At 57.9% G+C, this 13424-nt stretch overlaps 1 protein-coding gene across 1 annotated transcript in view; it reads right to left on the minus strand.

Annotated features, from left to right (window-relative positions):
- The window catches only part of CERS1 (ceramide synthase 1), a 14265-nt gene extending 3363 nt beyond the window's left edge, over window positions 1–10902 (minus strand). Inside the window, exons 1-5 of the mRNA XM_049640297.1 lie at window positions 10721–10902; window positions 6138–6318; window positions 4305–4466; window positions 3792–3939; window positions 3437–3546 (exon numbers count right to left, since the gene is read on the minus strand). Coding sequence (XP_049496254.1) covers window positions 3437–3546; window positions 3792–3939; window positions 4305–4466; window positions 6138–6318; window positions 10721–10835 — 716 coding nt within the window. The 5' untranslated portion in view covers window positions 10836–10902. The remainder of the gene's footprint in view (window positions 1–3436; window positions 3547–3791; window positions 3940–4304; window positions 4467–6137; window positions 6319–10720) is intronic.
- Window positions 10903–13424: the final 2522 nt, after the last annotated feature.

Here is a 13424-nt window from a genome sequence, read left to right on the forward strand (position 1 = left end):
AAAAAAAAAAAAAAATTTAAAAGTAAACTCTATATTCAAAGAGGGGCTCAAACTCATGACCCTGAGGTCAAGAGTCTTGTGCTCCACTGGCTGAGCCAGCCAGGCGTCCTCGAGCAAATGCTGTCAAAACTGTGTATGAAGGGGGCACCTGGGTGGCTCAGTCAGTTAAGCGCCCGACTCTTGATGTCGGTCCAGGTTCTCATCTCAGGGTTCGTGGGATCGAGCCCCACGTTGGGCTCTGCGCTGACAGGGCGGAGCCTGCTTGAGATTCTCCCTCTCCTTCTGCCCCTCCCCCACTCGTGAGCATGCACTCGCGCTCTCTCTCTCAAAAAAAAAAAAAAATTCGTGTGACATTCCCAGTTGCTTCAGCGTTTGACATGCTAGTTTCCTCCACGGTCGTCCAGCGTCCCTCGCTGCTGTTAGTGTTACGGTTCACCGGCCATCTTTTCTGTGGCTGTTTTGCATTTTTCACCGTGGTGTGTTTGAGGCCTGGATGTCTTTTTATTCGTCCTCTTCACGGTTTACATCTTTACATCTGGAAAATGCTCCACGTTACATCTTCTCATACGGTCTCTCTCTGTTCTCCTGTGAGGACTCAGCTAGCCCAGGGGATTCTTAGAATTCTAGCTGTCATTTTTTCCAACTGTTTTCGCTGTCTTCTGGGCCACTTGTTCACAGCTTTTCAGTTAGCGATTCTCTCTTCAGCTGTATCTAATTGTACGAGTCTTAACACGCACAGCAGGGCGAGGAGTGGTCCCCAGAAAGGTACGTCCACATCCTAATCTCTGGCACCTGTGAATGTGACTTTATTTGGAAAAGAAGATCTCTGCAGATGTAAGTGAAGGGATCTGGGATGACCTCATCCTGGCTTTAGGGTGGGCCCTAAATCCAAGGACAAGTGTCCTTACAAGAGAGGAGAGCCAGAGAGGAGAAGGTCATGCGAAGACAGAAAAATGGAGATTGGGGCGATGCAGAGAAACACCTGGAGTCCCCAGAAGCCGGAAGAGACACGGAAGGATCCTCTGCTAGAGACGTCAGAGGGAGCACGGCCCTGCTGGCAATTTTAGACTTCTGGTCTCCAGAACCGTGAGGGATAAATTTCGGTTGTTTTAAAGCTCCCCCAACGTGTGGTACTTTGTTACGAGGGCCCCGGCAACGTAAAATGACATTCAACGTCATTTGTGATGGTTTTTCACGCCTTTTGTTTTTCTTAGTAAGATTTTTATTTTCGGATAACTGTAGATTGGCAGAGATGTTGCAAAGACAGTACAGGGGGCTCGGGTGTAGCCCTCACCCAGCCTCCCTGAATGTTACCGTCTTACACCTCCACAGTGTATTTGTCACACTAGGAAACCAAGGCTGGGACAGTGCTGTGAACTAAGTGTAGGCCTTATTTGGATTTTGCCAGTTTTTCCACGGATGTCCTTTTTCTGGTCCATGATCCCACACTGCATTCAGTCACCGTGTCTTCTTAGTCTCCTCTGATCTGGGACAGTTCCTCAGCCTCCTTGTTTTCCATGACCTGATGGTTTGGAGGCGTCCTGACCACTTTTCTGTAGCACGTTCCACATGCTCCTTGCTGTTTATCCCATTCCATTTTATACCCAACTGAGCTAACTCTAGCCAACCTTGGGGAACTTGGTTCTTCTGCTCGTGATGCCCATGGGGTCGATCGTGGCAGCGTGTTCCCTGGTATGCCCTGCCATTTGTGCACGGAGTTTGTACTTTCATCCTACTGGAAATGCTGGCCAGGTGCCAGCTCCTCAACGCACATTCTGGCTGGGCATTCGCAGGGCAGACAGAGGAGGGGGCAGCACTGAGCAGGGCTGGGTGGTCTGGCCTGCTCTTTGCCTTGGGCTCTGCATTGCAAGGACATCTCCACCAGGAGTTCACTAGTTTACAGCAGGAAGATCTTTCGGGTTTTTAGTTTTGGCCAAGCAGGTGCTCCCCTCTCCCACCCCTGGAGTTCTCTTTAGCCGTTGCTTTTTCTGGAAGCCTCTGAGGGTTGGTCAGACTCTTCGGCGAGACCTCACTGAAGTCTTTGTGGAATGGCCAATTCATGTTCCCTGGACATCGGACGATCTAACATCCCCCAAACTAGACTCTTAATCCCCCTCTGGCAGTGCACACAGCCCTGAAGTCTTGGATTGTCTTTGTTTCTTTTTATTTGTTTCGCCTAAAACAGCACAGTTGGGATCTGATCACTCTCCTCCTCCCACTATGGCCCCTGTGCCCACATGCCCCGATGACAGTGACGGCCTCGTGATGATCAGTCACCTTGGCCAACAGGCCCACACACAATCCAGCTAGGGAGACCACACCTGCTGCCCAGCCTCTCATGTCTGTGACCCCTGCTCACCTGTCTGGTCCCTCTCTGCCCTGGGTGCCAGCTTTTTGGCCTTAGCAGTCCCCACTTGTAGTCTCCTGCTTTGAGGGTGCAAAGTGCTTTTATTCATGTGAACCAGCCACAGAGCCCTCCTCTGATTCAGCTCTCCGCTCTGCTAATCCTCCAGTTCTCTGCTCCCCTGCCTCTGAACTCCAAGGAGATGTTTTAAATCTCTGCTTCTCTCACCCTCCTCACTGCCCGTTCTGACCTATCTCATCGAGCTCTGAGCCCACTGCTTCCCTGAAACCACCTTTCCCAGGTCGTTCACTGATGAGGCCTCCAGCAGCCAAGTCACAGGGGCCACTGGCTCAGTGCCTTGTGAGTCGTCGGGAGCCTCCGACCTCGCTGCTGCTCAAACGCTCCTCGTGTTGTCTCCGGGGCGCCGTGCACCCTAGACTCTGCTGGCCACCCAAACCTGCCTCCATTCACTCCTGGGGCCCCTCCAGGCTAGGGGCTTTGAATATACCTTCTGGCTTACAACCTGGGGCTGGTGAGTCCTGGGGGCCTACCTCCATGATGCTTGATGAGGACCCCCCTTTTTCCTCCTTCCCTAGGACTCCTAGGGCCTGAGCCCCCAGCCTTACCTCCTGCTTGGCTGACCACTGGGCTGCCCTGCTGGACCTCAAGGCCGGGAAGAGTCAACATGGACAGAGTGGGGGCTCTCTGGGCCACCATGGCACCCCCGCATCCCCACCTCCACTGCCACCTGCTTAGAGGTCACTCTCTGGCCTGGCTAATGGTTGCTCATCCACTGGACCAGCTCCTCAGCTTGGCCTCACGGCTCCTACCCCGATTCTTGCCTTTCGCCAGTCTGCCCCCACCCCCACACCTGTCTACGCACTTCCTGTCTGTCCTTACAGCATCTAACTCTGTTGCTACATCATCCATGCCTTTATTATAGTCTCTTTTGGATGCAGGCTCTTTTGGATGCAGCGTCCGTGGCGTGGCGACATCATCCGCTGCCTTGTCTCCGGGGCCGGCCCACAGAGCGCGGGGCGGGACAGACGTGGCTAAAGGAATGAACCGGGGCGGCGGCCCCTCCACACTCACTCAGCTTTGCTGGCCTTGGGGCTCTGGGCCTCTGCCGCGTCGTACTCCCGGACGTCCTTCAGTTCGCGTACCTGGCCCGTCAGCACCTTGGCAGCAAAGGCCACGATGTACTGTGGGAGGGGGAGGCACCGGTGAGAAAAAGCCACTTCTGCCCTGATCCTGCTGCCCTCCTAGAGGCCGCGCGCTCCGGGGCCACCAGCCCAGCGCAGGCGCCGTTCCTGCTGCCGAATATGCCCCGCCCCGGGTGTGCCCGAGAACGGCCTGTGCCTGGACCACTGCTTGGGGCCGGGGGGCCAGGACAGGACTACCAACTGAGGAACAGCCGGTGGGCAAGGAGCTGGGGGCTCCGACTCACCAGGAACCAGTAGAGGTTCATGAGGGTGAGCAACAGAAGGAGCGCATTGAAGAAGAAGTAGAAGGGGATGTCAGGCACTGAGCGCAGGCTGCAGTGACACGTGGCGTACAGAACCTTGAGCGGGAACCAGTAGAGGCGGAACCAGAACCTGCAGCGGGGAGGGGTGGGTGGGGGAAGCTGTCTGGGAGAGGGGGAGGGTTGCCCCACTCGGCCCCTGTGCTGTCCCATCTGGACTCGTCTACCTGTCCCTGCACATCCCTACCCACCCCTGTCTCCTTGCCCACCCCTGCCCATCCGTCTCCATTCCCGCTCTGTCCTTTCCCGCCCCATCCCTCCCCCCCCCCCCCCGCCCCCCCCATCCCGTGGCTCTCCCATCCGGGAGGCCCTGCCCACCTCACCAGCCCCACCTCCTTCCCCGCTTGGCCTCACCCCTTACCACAAGCCCCACCTCCTCCCCTGCCTGGCCCCGCCCCTTCCCGCCAGCTCCGCCTCCTTCCCTGCCCCCCAACTCACCAGCTGAGGCAGAAGCTGAGGCAGCCCAGGTCGGAGGCCAGCGCATGGAGCCTGTGGTGGGAGCCTCCGCGAGACTTGAAGTAGACATTGAGCTTGGTAAATTCCAGCTGCACGTCGCTAATGTCATGCAGGAAGAGCACGAGGATGCCCACATTGTGGTACCTGGGGGGAGGAAGTGGGACAGGAGGGAGCGGGTTACACTGGGGACCCTTGCCCTGCAGCAAGGCTGCACCCCAAGCTTCCTGTAGGCCCCTTCGAAGCTGTCCTCCCTGGCCCACGTGACTTGCCCATTCCTGCCACTGGCCAGGTCAGTGGCAGCACCCAAGCTGTACCTGCCCCTCCGCAGCCCCATCTGCACCCTCCCTGTCTCACTGTCCCCAGGTGACCTAGGAGCCTCCCTGGAAGTTGTCTGTCCCGTCTCATCTCTGGGACCCCTGACCCTCAGTGGCCTGGGCCATTTTGTATCCAGATCCCCTACAAGTTTTTCCCTCACCTTAAACATCACTGCCATGCTAACACTCCTAGGTTTTTTGTTTGTTTAACCTGAACACTGCTGCAAGCTGCAGACTTGCCCAGGAAAGGCCAAGTCGGCACTAGGCTCTGAAGGAGCCTGAAGGCAGTCCCACTATCCCTCCTCAGCATTCCACCTTACAGCTGCTTGGGCCACTGGGCCTGAATTCAGCCTGGTGTGGCTTGGGCTCTTTCACTGTGCCCTCTTGACAGCTCATGTGCCGCAGGCCCTTTGCACATGCTGTCACCATCCCCTAACGTGTACCTCCCCAGTGTTCGTGGAGCCTTCTTTCACCTCCCTTCAGTCTTGGCTCACCTGTCACCCAGCCACCCATCTGTACCTCACCACCCCTGCGGCCCTGATCTCCGGGCTTGATTTTTCTTCACAGGTATTACTTTTAAACAAACTCTCGAGTTCTTTTCTCATTTGTTTGCTTGGGTTTTATCATCGGATTCTACTCTACAGCAGTGCTGATAGAATTTTCTAAAATGAGAGGCATGTTCTAAACCTGCCTTGTCTAATACGAGAGCCATCAGCCACATGTGACCACTGAGCAGCGGAAATGTGGCTGGTGTGGCTGAACAGAATATACGACTTTACTTCCGTGTAATTAAAGTTGAAATAGGCCCGAGTGGCCAGCAGCTCCCGTACTGGAGAGTGTAGCTAGATCAGCTAGTCCAATAGGAAGAGGACGTGAACCGTCTGTAATTTTAGGTTCTCTAGCAGTCACATTAAAAAACAAAAAACAAAAAACAAAAAACCACACATACCAGTAAAGAAGAAGAGATAAAAATTAATTTTAATGCTATATGCTAATGAACTCAGTACATCCAAAATATTGTCATCTTAACATGCGGTTGGTACAGCAAAAGCATTGGCCACGTATATTCACTCTCCTTTGCCTTTGAAATTGCGTGGGATTTTACACCTATGCGTGTTGAAGTAAGGATAGGCTACATCTGAAGCACTCAGGGGCCACATGCGCTGGCTGCAGTGGCTCTAGAATGCCAGGGTCGGTCTCTCGTGTTCATAGCTGCACCACGCACACCCGTGCGTGGCAGGCGGCCAGGAAACACTTGCTACGTGACCCGGCCAAGGCTGCCGTGGGGTTGGAAGGGGATGGATGGGGGGATGAGCAGAGTGGGGGGTTCTCTGCACTTGATATACCCCGTCCCTCTGGAATCTCTCTTCATAACCACCCCTCCCCCCGCGGATACTCACCGTGGCCCCCTTCCCCTACAGTCAGTAGCCTGTGCCCCATGCCAGCCTCCTCTCTGTGCTCATGCTGTGCCCTGTGCCCTCCTGCCTGCTCCCGGACTCACCGGAAGGCATAGGAGGAGACGATGAGGACCAGGGTGACCACATGGTGGACGAGCATGACCACTGAGTCCTTGCGCCAGGCGTCCATGTACAGCGTGGCATAGATGGAATGGCCGTAAAAGCTTCCCTGCAGCAGGTAGGCGGCTGCGATGTCCCGTGGTACCGCCATGCCCGACGTCCAGTCTGGGGATAGCAGGACTGTGTTGGCAGGGACCTACAGGGCCTCCAGGACGCCTCAAGCTGGGGTGCGTCCTCCACAAGCCAGGGCCTGCCACCCATTTCTGCAGGTGTCCTGGTCGCCGGTTTTCTGTTCTCCTTCTCTACCCGTTATTTTTTACGAATAGCTGTTATTTTTCGGAACAGCTCTAGATTTATAGAAAAAGGTACTCCTACCCCTGAAATCTGTCCCTTGCAGGATTTCCAACTCTGGCTTGGCCCCCCTTCCTGTCTTCTCTTACTCATCGGGCTCTCCTGAGCCAGCCCCGATGCCCCTGGCCTGGGCTCTCCAATCCCAGCCGGATGGAGGCCGCCCCCTGCCTCTCCATGCTGGGCGGGACGGTTGAGGCAGAAATCGGACCTGCCAATGCCATGAGTACGGACTGTCCCACCAGGTGGGTTGTGACTCCCCTTCACCGGCTCCTGCAGCCACCCCCATTCCTCCTGGCACCTGTGCCCACCCATATGCAGGCTTCACACCCTCCCGGTGACACTGACCCCTCAGCTCTCCCCATCACCTACTTCCTCCCCAAGAGGGCTCTGTCTGCGTTGACCTGGACCTCTCTGGACTGTGTCTTGTTCTCTGGCCACTCCCTAAAACGGCCTCCTTGGGCTCCATCCGGGGCCCCCTGTCCCCCAGCCTCACAGACCTGGAACCAGACCCTCATGTTCCCCGGAAGCCTGGCGGTCCCCTAAAAATACTCAGTGCCCTCGCCTCAGTGACAATTCTTCGTCTGTGCCTTGACCTCTTATGCACCCGGGATCCACTTGGACCCCCTTCCAGGGCCCCCTTCCATCCATACCTCTGCTCACTTCCTCTGCCCTCGCCACCCTGACCCTGGGCCGGGCACCGCTGCCTCCCGCCCGGCTCCGCCCCAGCTCCCCCTGACCTTCCAGAGCCTGTTCCCGACTCTCCACTCCCCATAGCGGCTTCAACAGCCGTGAACACACAAGCTCCGTCACCCAGCGAGTCCACGCCTGGTATGTGCTCAAGGGAACGAAAACCAGGGCTCCGTGTACACGCGCATCCACAGCGGCACTGTTCACAATCCCCAAAAGGTGGAAGCAACCCAGAGTGCCCGTCAACTAGTGAGGGGGTGAGCAAAACGTGGTCTGGCCACACGACGGAACATCACTCAGCCGTTTCTAGAAAGGAGCGATGCGCTGGCACACACGACCGTGTGGATGAACGTCAAAAACAAGAGGCTGAGTGAAAGAAGCCAGACACAAGAGGTCACGTGACGCACAATCCCATGTGTATGAAACGTCCAGAACAGGAGACTCCGTAGAGACAGAAAGCAGATTCGGGGGTGCCAGGGGCCGGGGAGGGAGTGCTGCTCATGGGGACAGGGTCTCCTTCTGGCGTGATGGAAATGTTCTGGAACTAGACAGAGGTGATGGTGGCACAAGATTGGGAATGCACTAAATGCCTCTGAACTGTTCACTTTAAAATGGTGAATTTTTAAATCGTATTGTTTTTTTAATGTTTATTTATTTTTGAGAGAGAGAGAGCGCACACGCAAGCAGGGGAGGGGCAGAGAGAGGGGGACAGAGGATCCGAAGCAGGCTCTGTGCTGACAGCAGAGGTCCCGATGTAGGGCTCAAACCCACAAACCCACGAGATCATGACAGGAGCCGAAGTCGGAAGCTTAACCGACCGAGTGACCTAGGCGCCCCCAAATGGTGAATTCGTTTAAACTATGATAAAACACATGCAACATAAGCATTGCCATCTGAGCCATTTTTAAGTTCAGTAGCATTCATATGTTCACACTGTTATGTGTGAACTCCTTTCATGTTATAAGACTCCAGCCAATCCCCAGAACTCTTTTCATCTTGGAAAACTGAAACTGTCCCCACTGAACACCCGCTCCCCGTCCCCTCCCCCAGCCCTGGCACCCACCGGTCCACTTCCTGTCTTTGTGAATCTGGCTACTCCAGGACCCTGTATAAGTGGACTCATGTATTACTTGTGACGGGCGAATTTTAGTTAATTTTATGTCACGTATATTTTACCTAATAACAAAAAATGCAGCCACCCCTCCCCCATCGGTGGATTAGATCTCCTCCCACCACTTTGCCAGGTCTGGGGGCTCCCCAGAGCTTGACAGCAAAACCCACACTTGTGGCAGGGCCCTCCCTCCGAGTTCTGTCCTCGGCCACGTGGGAATGCTGCAGGCAGTGGAGGCCCCCCAACACACACAGCCGCCGGGTGCTTCTGTCCCTCTTTAGAAGGAAGGGATGTCGGGGCGTCTGGATGGCTCAGTCAGTTAAGCATCTGACTCTTGATTTCGGCTCAGGGTCATGATCTCAAGGTTCGTGAGATCGAGCCCCGTGCCGGGCTCTGTGCTCGACAGCGTGGAGCCTGCTTGGGATTCTCTCTCCGTCTCGCTTTCTGCCCCTCCCCCACTCATGCTCTCCCTCTCTGTCTCTCAAAATAAATAAATAAACATGGAAAAAAAAAAAAAAGAAGGAAGGAACGTGGGGGCGCCTCAATGCACAGAGCTCACTGTGGAAACAGGACACCGAGTTTTCCACCTATCACGCTGGCAGGATTTTTACCATGGGTGAGCGTCCCCCTCCAGCTTCAAGCTCTAGGTCTGAGGCAGGGTGGTGGTGGGGGGGGGCACAAATACGATTCATCATCCAGACTCTGTCTGCACCTCCGCGCCCTCGGGGGCCGGGCTCTGCTCACGGACTGCCAGCCTGCTCTCCACGTTCACATCCACCTGCTGCTCTGGTGTCACCCCCGCCACATTCCCCCTCTCTGGCCTCTGGGAGCAGCTCCTGGGTGTCCCAAGCCCAGCTCCTGTTCTCCCTGACCCCCCCCCCCCACCTCCCCCCCACACACACACATACACACCAACCTCCGCTCCAGATCCCAGCCCCTGGAGTCCTCCCCACTCTCCTTGCTCACCTTCAAACCATTTCTCAAACCAGCCATTTCTCTCTCATTCTGGGCAGAGCCCCTCTGTGCCCTGGCTCCTGCCCTCATTCCCCTGCTCATCTGGGCCTGTCAAAACCCCCCTCTGCTCCCTCCGGGAAGTACCCCCTGTCTTGGGGGGCTCCTCGCTGCTCTGATCTGCCAGGAGTCTGCCCATCCCGCAGTGGCCAGTGCAGTTCTGATCGGCTCTAGGCACCTCCAGGTCCCCATTCAAAAGTCACTTTTGGGGAGGCCATCCTCACCCCTGTAGAAAATTCTCCCTCCCCGCCCCCCTTTCCCCCAAGTTTTCTCATCAGGCTGTTCACAGATTTCGCATTTCACTGGCACCACAAGACATCAAGGCTGGGAGCTTTTGTGCTCACAGCCGTGTCAGCACAGTGCCGGGTACACAGTAGGCGCCTGCTAAACGCACATGCGAATAAGCAGCTAACCTGCAAGCATGTGATCACAGCATAATTTGTAAGAAAAAGCCAGAAAAAGCTCCAGGCCTGAAACTGAGACAGTTCCATTGTAGTTCTTTCACATAAAGGAAAAATTGAATGACGGCTAAAACCTGCCCTCTAGGGATTCATAAGAATGGCCACGTGGGTGACATGGTCCCACCAAGACAGGCTTGTCACCAGGACACCGAAACACAGCAGCTCTGTGCCCAGCCCTCTGATGGGAGCGTGGGGCTTGGTGCCACCAGGAGCCTTCTGAAACTGTTTGTGTCACACGGCAGGAAACATGTCCATGTGTGTCCCTGGTACACAGCCCGGGTGGTCAGCACAGGAATAGAGAAATCCTGACATCCCCGTCACAGGGTTTTCTGTAACAGGCTGCCTGTTGACAATAAAGGGCACTGCCGTCACCTTCCTGCCTGTGCCACCAAGCTCAGGCCTTGACAACCCTTATATCTGACCCAATCAACGGCTGCAGCCATTTCACACCATCGTTGTCTCTCTGCCAAGCTGGTCAAAGCCACATAAGCCACGTAAGGCCCGCTGGGCCACTTTCTTCCTTGTCCAAGACTCTCCTGCCTCCACATGGTAGCCAGAAGCTTTTTATGATTCACAAACCCATCTCATTTGGGAGAAAACTCAAACTCCTCCTATGTTCCTCTTGTCCTCATGCACCAAGCCCACGCATGCCCCAGGGCCTTTGCACATGCTGTTCCAGACACCTGGAATGCCCACCTGGGCCCACACAAGGGCTCACCTCATTCATTGTGCCTCCCTGAGCCCTAATAGGACCAGTGTCTAAAGAGGTCATTTTCCTGTCTCCAAAGCCCCTTGATCACCCTTGTCTTGGGGCTACCTTGGGGCCTTGTCTTGGGGAAGATATCCAGCATGAGACGTGTGATGAGTGTCTGGCTCCCCCACGTACCCCTCTCCATGTGCAGAGCAGAACCCTCCCCGACCCTGCTCCATCTGGCAAGGCCCCTACCGTAGAACACAGAGGGTGGGTCGTGAAAGAAGGGGTAGTCGGTGCCGAAGAGCAGGTAGGCGCTGTAGCTCCAGGCACCCAGGTAGAAGAGAAACTTCCAGGCGCTCTCAGGCATCTTGGCGGCATCTCTAGGCTGGAGGCGACACCGCTTGGCCAGGGGCTACGGGTGAGAAGGTGGGTGGCCATCAGCGCTAGGGGCCCAGAGCCAGGAAACCCAGGCTCAGGGGCCCTCCAGGCTGGGTGGTGTTGGGGAGGGCCGGGCCCAGTACCCACAGTCGCCTAGAGCGTAACCAGAGCCCACATGTGCCAGCCAAGGGCTAAACTTAGTGCCCAGCTGTCCGGTGCAGGGTGGGGAGGCGGGTGAGGGAAGACCTGAGGGAAAGCCCTGATGGCAAGGAGGGGGACATGTGAGTGTAAGACAAGGGAGACCAATGAGGTCAGCCCAGGGGAGTTGGGGGTCACAGAGGGCGCTGGGGATATAACAGGGAGGAGGGAGGGGGGTTAAAGAGAAGATATGAAGGGGACTGTGGAGATAAACCTGTGAAGAGAGCCTGGAGGTGAGCATGGGGGCATCTGGCAGAAGGGAGATGGGGCCGGAGGCCCAAGTGATCCCTATGGGAGGTACCTCGGAGGCAGAATGTGGGGGTAGAGAGAAGTGGGTTGGGGAAGATGGGGTGGGTAGCTGGGGGAGAGCATGAAAACGTGGAGGGACGGAGGGGGGAACGGGGCAGAGAGGGAAAGGGGAGAGGGCAAGGAAAGAATGTTCAGTGAGATGGTAAGACACGAGCTGAGCCACAGGGACCTAGGGGGACACCAGGGAGGACTCGAAGGAAGAGGGGTCATGCAGTGGTGAGGCATGGAGAAATTGAGGAGGGGGGCACAGATCCCCTGGAGTCCGGGAGCCTGGGCCTCAAGCTCCCTGGGGGCGGGGCTCCAGGGCTGCTGGGTCAAGCCCGCCCCCCTCCCTCCAGGAGAGGCTTGAGGGGGCCTGGAGCGCCAACAGTTGCCATGGAGACAGCTGGAGCCAGTTTCAGTAACCCCTGGCAACCAGGCGGCTGCCAAGAAGATGAGCTTTGGAGGAGAGGGCAGCCCCTCCACCCATTTCTTGGGAAGGGCGAGCCTGGAATTGTTCTCGTCCCACCTGGACTGACGGTAGCTCCGGGGGTTCCAAAAGGGAGGGTGTTTGCGATCTTGCCACCAGCCCCCCCTCATTGCCAAGCCTGCTCCTCCGGGAGGGAGGTGGCTCCACTCTGGTTGTCCCAGACCAACCACATGCCCCGCCTGGGCTCTGACCCTCAACTTCCCGGATCTCCCACTTCCCAGCTGGAAATTGGGAAAGTATAGGGGGAGCAACAAAGCCAGATATGGACCAAGGCTGACCTGTGGAGGGGCACATGTGCCTGCTTTCCCCTCCCTGGAGCAGGGTGGTGGCTGGGGTCTCTTCCCCATGTGGGTGATACGGGGACGGTGGTGGGGACAGTGGCGGCCAAACAACACCCTATCCTTGACTTAACAAGAGCCAGCCTCTTCCCAGCCAGTAGAGAAAGGCCCCTTTGTTGGCGCCGAGCACTCTGTCCCTGCACCCCCTGCCACCTCCAGCCAGATTGGGGCGGGGTGTCCCCAGTCGGTCCATGGGGGAGTCGCAGCCAAGCTAGGGGCCCAAATGCCTTCCCAGCAGCTCTCCTAGCAGCGACCCCTCCCTAAGGATGGGAGGGAGGCCAGGCGCCAATGTCACCCACAGGGTCACTCTCCAACTGGAGCGGTAGCCTCCTCAGACTCGCTAGAAACTGGGCAATTCGGACGCAGCCCCTCGGAGGCAGCCCAGTCCAGCCCTGGAGACCCAGGCCGTGCCACCTCCCAAGACTGCGACCACCGGCGTGGTCGAGGAGCCCAGGCCTTTGCCTCCCCACGTCGGAGGGTGGCGCTGACTCCAGACATGCGCGAGGCAGCGACCGGGTAGCTCCGGCCTCTTCCCGGTAGCAGCGGAGGAGTCGGCTCCGCCGCCCCAAGGACCTCGGGCCCCTCTCCGGTTCCGAGCGCGCTCCGCATGGCCCCGAGGCGCAAGGCGCAGGCGGCTCCAGTGCCCTCAGCCCACCTCGCCCGCGTCCTCCGCTCCTCCATCCCGGGTTCGGCCCTCCCAAAAGGGCGCGCGGCGGCCCGGGCTCTCCCACCGCCCGGGGCCGCCTTGTCCGGCACTGACGGGTCTAAGTCCGCCCTGGTTCCCCTACATCCCGAACACCCCATCCGTGTGGGGGTCCCCACGGCCCGGCGTTCCTACAGCTCGGCCACACCCCCGCATCCACCCCACCCCCACCCCTCTCAGCCCTAAAGGGACCAGCTCCTCCAGCCGCAGGCGCCCCACGTTCCAGCGACCCGGCCCGTAGAGGCAGAAAGGGGCACGCGAGGGCCCGGGGTCCGTGGCCCGGACCCCCGATAACAGCCCGGCCCCCCCCCCAGCCCGCGGCCCCACGTCCCGGCCCTCGGTGGCACTGACCCGAAAGAGGCGCGCGGTGGCCGCCGAGCGCAGCGCCGTCCAGCCGAGCGCGCCGAGCGCCAGCAGCAGCAGCTCGGGCGGCGCCAGGTGCGCGTGCTCGGCCAGGCCGCGGCGCGCCAGCCCCCAGCCGCAGTCCGCGCAGCCCCGCGCCGCCGCCAGCGCACTGCCCCAGCCGCGCTGCACCAGCTGCGCGTAGCTCGGCATGGGCTC

Source organism: Panthera uncia, chromosome A2 (assembly GCF_023721935.1).
Source record: "Panthera uncia isolate 11264 chromosome A2, Puncia_PCG_1.0, whole genome shotgun sequence".
NCBI lineage: Eukaryota > Metazoa > Chordata > Mammalia > Carnivora > Felidae > Panthera > Panthera uncia.